Source organism: Montipora foliosa, chromosome 9, assembly GCF_036669935.1.
Source record: "Montipora foliosa isolate CH-2021 chromosome 9, ASM3666993v2, whole genome shotgun sequence".
Lineage (NCBI taxonomy): Eukaryota > Metazoa > Cnidaria > Anthozoa > Scleractinia > Acroporidae > Montipora > Montipora foliosa.
Window position 1 is genome coordinate 29,540,271 of NC_090877.1, and position 10,000 is coordinate 29,550,270.

The 10,000-nt window shown below is 41.9% G+C and overlaps 1 protein-coding gene and 1 pseudogene across 1 annotated transcript in view; one reads left to right on the forward strand and one right to left on the reverse strand.

Moving 5' to 3' along the window:
- LOC137971685 (uncharacterized) overlaps nucleotides 1-400 on the reverse strand; it is a 758-nt pseudogene extending 358 nt beyond the window's left edge.
- A 9,083-nt stretch (nucleotides 401-9,483) lies between these two features.
- LOC137971686 (putative ATP-dependent DNA helicase Q1) overlaps nucleotides 9,484-10,000 on the forward strand; it is a 1,635-nt gene continuing 1,118 nt past the window's right edge. The window contains exons 1-2 of the mRNA XM_068818466.1: nucleotides 9,484-9,643; nucleotides 9,751-9,775. Of these exons, the coding sequence (XP_068674567.1) occupies nucleotides 9,484-9,643; nucleotides 9,751-9,775 (185 nt within the window). The remainder of the gene's footprint in view (nucleotides 9,644-9,750; nucleotides 9,776-10,000) is intronic.

Genomic DNA, 10,000 nt, shown 5'->3' on the forward strand with positions numbered 1-10,000 from the left:
GAGGTCGATATATCTTCCTCCTTCATTTGTACACAAATAGTTTCCTTGACCGCCATTACAAGCTGATTACACGTGTAACTCTCACTCGGTGGACGCCCGAAATTTCAAGGCAATCTCTCCTTAGATATTCCGCAAGGTTTTCAAAGCCATTCATTGCGTCTAGTGCCTCCTTTCTTGCATCGTCTACATCTTTTCGTATCTGCCTCAGGCTCGTTCCCTGTCTTTGAATCTTCTCATTTGCTTGTTTCAACTGTGCAAGTATATCATCATATTTGTCATTCACAAAATCAACTAAACGTTTTAACTCTTGAAAACCGTTGTTCAGGTTGTCTAACTTTCGTTCTAAGGGTTCTATTGCTTCTTTTAAAAGGTTCTTAATCTCTTCTCGAGTAACAGCCATCTTTGCGCTGTTTTGAGTGGAAGGCCGTTCAAACCCGACCCACCGCCATTACAGCATATGCAGTTTCCAATAATAGAGTCAAGCTATAAAGGCCTCAAATAGTTAGGTTCACTTGGCAGTTTATCTTCTATAGTAAACCAACTAGCTGTTTGCAATTTGTTAAAGTTTTTCAAAGTTTTTCATCATGGTTCGTTCTCGTCCTGCTCTCAACCTCAGTTGTCCCAAAGCCAAAAGGGAGGACCTTTCTCGAGTGAAGTACTGCAGCTTCGTTTACAGGCTCTCAACCTACTCATAACGGGTTTAAAAGCTCAGCTTGCAACCGCCTTGTTCGGCAATCCCTCCAAGGCAGTCACCCGTGGGAAAAAGCCATCGTTTAGGGTCACTGAGAAGGCAACCACTAGAAGCTGTTGCTCGTGTTCCAATGCTGTTCGCACGCTAGGTCCAAATGGCGGAGTCCAAATGGCTCCAAAGACGTCCGCACCTGCCCAGGAATGAGACATCGAGGACAGCACCCAGTCTGACAAAGATTAGTTCTTTTCTATCAACGAGTTTTTCGATGAGGCAACAACGCCTGTGGAACAACCCAATGGATCTACTCCTCTAAGTCCAGCCCAACGAGCTGCCATTGAAGAGATAGTTGCAAAGTCGGTTTCCAATGTGTTTGAGGCCTTTTGCACGCCGAACGACCGCAATCTTCACCTCAAGCAGTTCTGCGCCTTCATACTTCTGGAATGGTCTCATCTTTGGGTCTTTCCTGGCCAGTCGACTGTAATCTGGAGGACAGAATCTTACGCGGTGAGTACGTAGACCTTGCGTTGTTGTTACCCGAATCGCTTAATGAGACCCAGACCCCCGAACTTCAGCTAAGGTTGGACGACTCGGCCTTAGGTCCAATGGGTTCCCCTGTTACTATGATTAGGAAGCAGAGACCCACAATTGACTCTTTCCAGAATTGGTTGGATGCCTATACTGCATACATGCTGGTCTTAGACGCTGCCTACCCTCGAAGAGCACTTGAGCTAATCAAACACCAGCAACTAAGTTTAAGGGTATGGCTTGGTATTCGTACGACCAGCAGTTCCGCCGGCACGCTGCGCATAACCTGTCTATCAGCTGGGCCCTGGAGCGGTGGACCGTAACATTTTCGTGTTTAGCTAAGCCCCATTGCTCTGTTTGTTCGAGACCCTACCACACTCAGGACGACTGTCCTTCTGCTGATCCCAACAGAAAACCTTGCCGAGTCCAATTCAACGTATGCTTTGACTTCAACAAACCTTCAGGGTGCCAGTGCCGCAACTGTAACTACCCTCACGTCTGCAGCCGCTGTTTCGCCAGCAACCACGCTGCCTCATCCTGCCCACAGCAATCTTCCAGCAGCTCCAGTCCCTCTGGGTCCTACTCTGCTAGCAAACGCAGCAAAAAATAAAGTGGAACAGCTCAGGCGTTTACACAGGCCATGGGTTTCTACACCCACTGGCATTGAATTAGTTAATCATCCCAACCGACTATTTGTATCTAATCTGCTACGCGCATAGGTTACTCTTGTCCCCGCTCCTCCTGGGTTTCCCCCAACCTCGTCTCTGCTGTTCAGCATTCACAAGTGGTTACCCTCAATTTGAACAAGGAAGTAAACCTTGGGTGGGTAGCAGGGCCTACTGGAAGGAGATAGCATTAACAATCACATACCCAAGGTGCCATTCTCTTTGTCTTACGTTCGGGTGGGCAATGCCATTAGTATCATCCAGTCTCTTGGTAAAGGGGCCTTCATGGCTAAGACCGACCTCAAGTCTGCCTTCTGATTAAAACCTGTCCACCCGATGATTGGAACTTGCTGGGTATTTACTGGCAATCCTGTTATTTTGTGGATATGTATCTGCCCCTTGGTTTGCGTAGTTCCCCTTTTCTTTTCAACCAACTGTCGGATGGTATCGAATGCATTCTTAAGCACAATTACGGCCTTAAACATGTTGTCCGCATCTTATGATTTTTTTATCGCAGAGCCCTCAAAATTGTTGTGTCTCGAGAGTTTTAGCACGTCACTCCGGGTTTTCATGTCGCTGAACACCCCTAGGGTAACATCCAAAACTATAAGCCTTTCTCAAGTCCTTGAGTTACAATACATACAATACATACTTAATTGACCACTCCCCATAGGGGCTTTTCAGGGCCAATCTGAAACAATCATCGAAACCACAGAACACAACAACAACAACTGTTAAGAATCCCAACTGGCTGGAGGCAAACCAGTTGGCTATTTACAAGTGCAGCTGGGAGGTTGAACCAGGGACTACCAGGAACAAATTCAGCGAGTGGTCAGAGCGGGTCTTGAACCCGGGATCTCCGGATCTCAAGGCAAGCACCCTAATGCGCATTGCCCTGGACTCGGTTCACACGGAGGCTCACCTCCCCAACGACACATTTACACGTATCCGGGATCTCCTAGCCTCGTTCAGAAAACGCCGTTCGGTGCGCTTGGTAGAGCTAGAGTTGTTAATTGGCACCCTTCAGTTTACATGTAAGGTAGTTGTTCCGGGCAGGACTTTCCTTCAACGCATAATCAATCTGACCAGAGGGGTCCCCAGTTGCTTCCACCATATCCGCCTCAATTGGGAGTTCTTTAAGGACATAAATATGTGGAAGGTTTTTCTTAGCGATTGGAATGAGCGTTGCTTCTTCCTTGACTCCTCCAGCACCCCAACCTCCGACCTCAAGCTCTATACCAATGCCGCCAGTTCGGTGGATTTTGGCGGTTTTCTTAAGGGTGTCTGGTTCCAAGGTCGTTGGCCTCTCCACTTGCGCCTTGATAGGGTTAGGGGCATTAGTATTGAATGGCAGGAACTTCTCCCCATCATTGTCGCATGAGCAATATGGCACCCCTTTTTTACAGGAAAACGCCTTCAGTTCTGGTGTGATAACGAGTCTGTGGTCTCTATAATTAATTCAGGGGATTTGGTACGGTGCTTAGTTCTCATTTCTATGAAACACAATTTTTTGGTACGAGCCTGTCATGTTCCCGGGATTTCTAATGGCATTGCTGATGCGCTCTCCAGCTTTCAGATGCAGCGTTTTCAGGCTCTCGCCCCCGACACAGACCAGATGCTTTGTACCATCCTGCCTTCGCTAATGACCCTTTAAGGGCTGAGGTTCTAACCTACACTAGCGGGGCCTTGCAAAGAATACCAATCGCGCTTACAGCTCTGGGGAAAAGCGTTTCTTAACATTTTGCCTCATGAATCATCTCCAAAGCTTTTCAGGGGAAGTGTTACCAGCTTCTAAAGGTACACTCATTACAAGCCTTGTTTCATCAATTACCAACAGACCACTACTGATATTTTGCGAGGACAAGGGGTCCAGAGAGGACAGTTTTCAAATAGAGGGCAAAATACTTGTGTCATCTGTAAGCCAGTATTTGGTTTATCTAAGAAGAAAATTCACGATGGCAGAGCGCCTATAAAAATAGTTAGCGAGCCTTGTTTGGTCGATTACCAATCGACCGATAATGGTATTTTGCAAAACCGGGGTTGCAGCAAGGACAACAATTGTTAGCACCAGGCATCGTTCACTCTGGCCTGTGTAATAAGTTCTTGTTTCACTTTGTTTTGTTTTGCTTTGCGGAAGACCATAAGCCTTGTTACACAACTTTTATAGGCCATCGCCAATCACAACGGAACTGTTTACATCTGTTGGTTTCATCGTCTATTCCAGGCCTATCACCTTCAACACCCCAAGATCGAAATGAGCCAGAGCTTACGTGTGAAAATCACATGGTACATCTCGACCAATAGTAATCAAGAGGTCATTTTTGGCGGCAATTGGAAGATAACATTTCCCAGTTTTGTGCAATTCGACCTCTCAAAACGTGCAACCAAGCGTGAAAGACCAGGAACATTTTTATGTGTGAGACAACTCTGTTACAAACAGCACTAAAAGGTACAATTATAATAATGTGCACAATACTGTCTTTAAGTTTATGCAAACCGTGTTCACTGGAGGCAGTGTGGCCGAGTGGTTAGGGCACTTGCCTTGAGATCCGGAGATCCCGGGTTCAAGACCCGCTCTGACCACTCGTTGAATTTGATCCTGGTAGTCCCTGGTTCAACTTCCCAGCTGCACTTGTAAATAGCCAACTGGTTTGCCTCCAGCCAGTTGGGATTCTTAACAGTTGTTGTTCTGTTCTGTCGTTTCGTTGTGTTTCATTGGCCCTGAAAAGCCCCTATGGGAAGTGGTCAACTAAGTATGTATTGTATTGTATTCACTGCATTGTACATAGTTAAAAGACTGAAAAAAGAACTCTCGTCCACACCTTTTTTTATTTTGTCATTCAAAGAAAGCACTCCTGGATGGTGCAAGTTCAGAGTTTACCTGTTGCTGGTCTGTTCACATTCAACATCCACGCACAATTTCTTAGTAACGTCAAGAAATACAGATTCAAGGTAAAAATGTTCAGGAGATAAAAGGAAGATAATATGACTTCATTTCTTATTCTGCCCAACCACTAAGGCATATTTTAGTCACAAAGACACGACAAGTCCTTTCCAGGTTAGATTTGCTCCAATTTGTTTCCTGTGCAAACTTAACTTCTATGGCTCGAGGTCACCCTTGTAGTAATTCTGCCCAGCGTTCTTATACAACATCAAAGCTCAAGATTGTCCACTTGAACATTCGTTCCCTCCATAGTCCATCACGCTTAATTGAGCTCAGGGATTGGGCTGCAGCGAATAAGACCGAAGTGATTACCGTCTCTGAAACTTGGCTGAATACCACGGTCACCAACTCTGAGGTTAGCATTGATGGCTATAAGCTCTGCAGACAGGATCAGTTACGTAAATGCGGCGGGGGAGTCTGTGCTTATATTTGCAAAGACATCACATTCACTGTACTGAAGGACATTTCCCATTTATCTGATAATTATTTCAATTCGTTTTGGCTAAAACTGCAATGCAGGAAATTACGATCAGTCGTGATTTGCGTATCCTACAGACCGCCTGATAGTCCTGTGTCTTGAAGAGTTGCTGAAACCCACTCACATTCAAGCACTTACCATAACTAAGCCCATTGCAGTCTTAGGAGACCTTAACTGTAACGTCTTAAAACAAAGCCGAGAGAGCAAAGCTTTGTCTATTTTTTTGTCTGAGACTAACCTGAAGGAAATAATTTCAACACCAACAAGGATAACAGACACCTGCGAATCTCTGATTGATGTCATTTCAGTGTCATCTCCTGACCTCGTCCACGTGCAAGACATTATTATCTCTCCTATTTGTAATCACTAACCTGTATACGTGGAGTTTAAGCTGAAACTACCTAAACCTCCACCATTTTATATTGCTACAAGGAGTTACAAGCGTTATGATCCTGATCTAGCAACCAAGTCAGACCAATTCCTTTCGATTTTTTCAGAGGAAGATATAAATCGCAAACTCGAAACGTTTAATGACACTTTTCTTTCCACACTGGATGCTCATGCACCAATTAAGTCCGTCAGAATTTGGAAACCTCAGCCTTCTCTAGGACTTTAACGTTGGTGATGAAGTTGCTGCAGTGGATGTTAAGGATGGTGCGCAGGCAACGCTGGTGGAAGTGCTCCAGGAGGCGGATGTGGCTGCGATAGGTGACCCAAGTCTCAGAGCTGTAAAGAAGAGTGGTGAGAACAACAGCCCTATAGACACGGATCTTTGTTTTACATAATAAATTTACCTATCTGGTATAAATAAATGTCAGAGAATTTCAAAATCTCCTGTTCTTTAAAAAGAACATCAGTGTGAGAATCGAAAGAAACTTTACATATTATTCTTATTATCTTCTTTTGGAGAATAATAACGCGACTTATATTACTGTGATACGTCAATCCCCACACTGAAATACAATATATAAAGCAAGGGTAAACTAGACTATAGTACAAACAGTGTAAAGACGATTTGGGAAGGCAAAAACTTGACTTATAGATTTTGATATTTTTCTGGAGGTGCTAAGAAGGTGAGGTTTCCATGACAAATGTTCATCAAGGATAACACCTAGAAATGCTGTTTCTTTCACACAATCAATCTTATTGTTGTCAATTTGAATAGATAGAGCAAGTGTTTGCCTCCTTTGGCGTGGTCTAAAAACCATAAAATTCGATTTTTTAAAGTCAATTGACAGCTTGTTAGCTGGACACCACTGTGTTAATTTACACATTTCAGAATTTACGGTTTCAGAAACTAAATTAAAATCTTTGAGAAAAAAATATGTTTGTGTCATCAGCAAAAAGAATAAAGTCCACCACCTTTGACACATTGCACAGATCATTTATATAGAGGAGAGGGGGGAAAGAGGAGGGGGCCTAATATAGAGCCCTGCCTCGAACACCATAATGCTCTAGTTTTGAGATTAGAATATGATGATCAACGGTGTCAAAGGCTTTAAACAAGTCTATAAAAATACCAACTGTATATTCCTTATTTTCACTAGCAGAAGAGATTTTGTCATACAAACAAGCAAGGGCATAAGCAGTCGAGTGATGTTTGCGAAAACCATACTGATTATCAGGGAGAATATTGGAAACATTGATAAACCTTAGAAGACAATTATACATTAGTTTCTCTAGAATTTTAGAGAATGCAGGTAAAACAGACACGGGTCTGTAATTTGTAAATATATCCCTTTCACCAGATTTAAATAAAGGAATAACTCGAGCAATTTTCAATTGATTTGGTACAATACAAGAGGTGATGGATAAGTTAATAATAGGGAAATATTAGCTATTTCCTTTGGATCAGAAACGTCATGAGAATCTGCCCTAAATACGGATGGTAAACCGCGCTTACCTTTATTTCTATTTAGGATTTCATTGAGAACTTTCCAAGTGGCCTTAACATTTGATTTTAGCTTCTCAATTTGTTTTTCATAATATAAACGCTTAGCAACTAGAAGAGAATGGGTAAATTTGTTTTTATAAGACTTGTATACACATTTAATGGAAGAGTTAGGGTTATTTAGAAAACGCTTATACAACATATTTTTCTTTTTTATGGATTTAGCAAGACCTTCAGTAAACCTAGAGTCACTCGCGTTGGTGGAGGTGTTGGCCTTTACATTGGTGAACATTTAAATTACAAAGAACCTCCTGATCTAGCGTTCCCTGTCGACGGAAGTGCTTAATCTTTGTTTGTTGAAATTAATAGGACAAAAGAAAAGAATGTAATTGTCGGCATTATTTATCGACCACCCGACTGAAACTTAAGTAATTTTCTGTCTGATTTGGACCTAGTACTGGAAAAAATTGCCAAAGAAAATAAGCTTGTATTTTTAATGGGTGATTGGAATTTAAATCTTATCAATCACCATTGTCATAAAGCGACAAGTGATTTCCTGGATTTGTTGTACTCTAGGTTGTTTTTCCCACTTATTACACGTCCCACTAGAATTACGGCGAACAAAGCTTCATTGATAGATAACATTTTCACGAATGATCCACTTTGTCCTTCAATAAACGGTCTTTTTATTAATGACATCTGATCATTTGCCGATTTTTTCACTTGTTTTAAATAATAATAGTACTGGTGACAAAGACAAGTACGTAATCTAAGTGCATTTAAAGATGACCTAGGTAAGATGATCCATCTTGCGCTTATAAAATTTTTATTGAAAAGTATATTGCTACTTAGAGTCGGTGTTTTCCACTCAAAAGAAAAAAAGTGAAACGGTTCAATCTTTGTAAGGCTTGGTTTATGCAAAAAATTGTAACCTGCAATATCGGAAAAATGATGACAATCATCAAGCCAAGTCTCAGAAATCCCAACAATTGGAAATTTCACTTGCAGTTGGCCTAGAAAATTTGTAAGCTTATGAAATTTATTAGATATACTACGAATGTTCATATGGAGGAAAGAAAGTTCTGATTCAAGTTTACGCGACTTTGCTCATTGGCTAACATGTTGTTAAAGCTATCTTCTGTATAACATTCACAACTACTGTTTGCTAAATCAAAATTATGTCTCGGTCATTGTCTTATTTTTATAGGACTCAAATAACAAAAGATTAAACTTTAACTGAGCTAATCTGTCAGGATCAAAATTAATAGTGCCACCATTCCTAAATTCAAACAGAGTTAGCCGAAATTGATCATCGTCTAAATTATAAAATGGTAAGGAAGATAAACTATTCACTTGCTGGTTTATCACGAATGACTAAGCGATCAAGGACAAAATATGCAATTTTACCCACCTGTTTAGCAGCTTTAAGTTTAGGAATTTGAGGCTCTCTCTTCTGTAAGGTTGCTGGCAACAGATCTTCACTAATATAAAGATCAGTTGGCTGCTCCCTCTGTTTCCAAACAATGGTTCTCGGATGATTCTGGTTTGCTTGTCCCGACTTGGCTTTCCGCCTTTCCACCCGGTGAGCCCTTTCGATGTCAATTTCAATACACAGGTTGTCCTTGATCGCTCGTTTAATCTTAGCTTCTGTGTCTTGCCAAGTTTCATTGTCAGATTCTGGGATTCTATTCACACGGATATCATTTCTCCTACTTTGATTTTCGAGATACTCCATCTTCTGGGAATGAGATGCGAGGTCCCTGCTTATTTTATCAAGTTCTTTGTTGATACCTTCCATCTTAACATGAATAGGTTTCAAATCTTCGACATCTTTTTGAGTTAACTACAAGTTCTTTGTTGATCTCCTGCACATCCTTCACCACACTGTCAACCCTCAAAGTCAATGAATGAATCGTTGATTCAAATAGCGACTTAAATGTGGATTCCTGCACCTTTAACAATTCGCGAACGGTGGCCATTCTCGACCCCAGTGCTTACGCTGCTTCATCGCGTAAGCTCTGGGGAACTCTGTGTAACAGTAGCCAAAATCTGGCTATTTTAACCTCACAGTGCATGCTCTTTACATCGAAAACAATATGGCGGCCTTACTGGATGGAGTGTTAGATTTTGCTTTGACAAAGGCCGGAAGAGACCCAATTTCGATTGAAGCCGGAGCAAAAACAGATAATTGAAGCCTTTGTTCTTTTTAAGAAAGATGTTATAGGAGTTTTACCCACGGGATTTGGAAAGTCCCTCGTATTTCATCTGCTGAGCGATGTCTTCGACTTCATGGATGCCGCACAACATCCATTGAAGGGGAGGAGCATCACAGTGGTCATATCTCCTCTGAATGCGCTGGTGCGAGACCAGATTAGTAAACTCAACCATCTTGGTGCAATGATTTTGGATGGAACGAGGAAAGACTTGGCTGTCTCCCATGCGAGGGAAGGTAAATTACAACTGGTGTTTTCTCATCCGGAGGTTCTACTGGAAAAGAACACAAAAACAGTACTGAAAACCGCCACATTTAAGAAAATGTGCGCTGTATTGTGTTAGATGAGGCACATTTAGTGGATGACTGGTGAGTGCTTCTCTTTCTTCTGGATTTGCTCCTGCAGATGCACATGTTTATTTGGATATTTTGATCGGTCAAAATAAAATTAAACAGTAAGGAAAATATTGTTGTCTTCATTTATTTATTATTGCTCATGATAACTGATTCAAACATTACACATGACTGATGCTTGTGTGTGGAAAATTGGTCATTTTGTGCATACATGTACATATGCTATTTTGCTTTTCACCA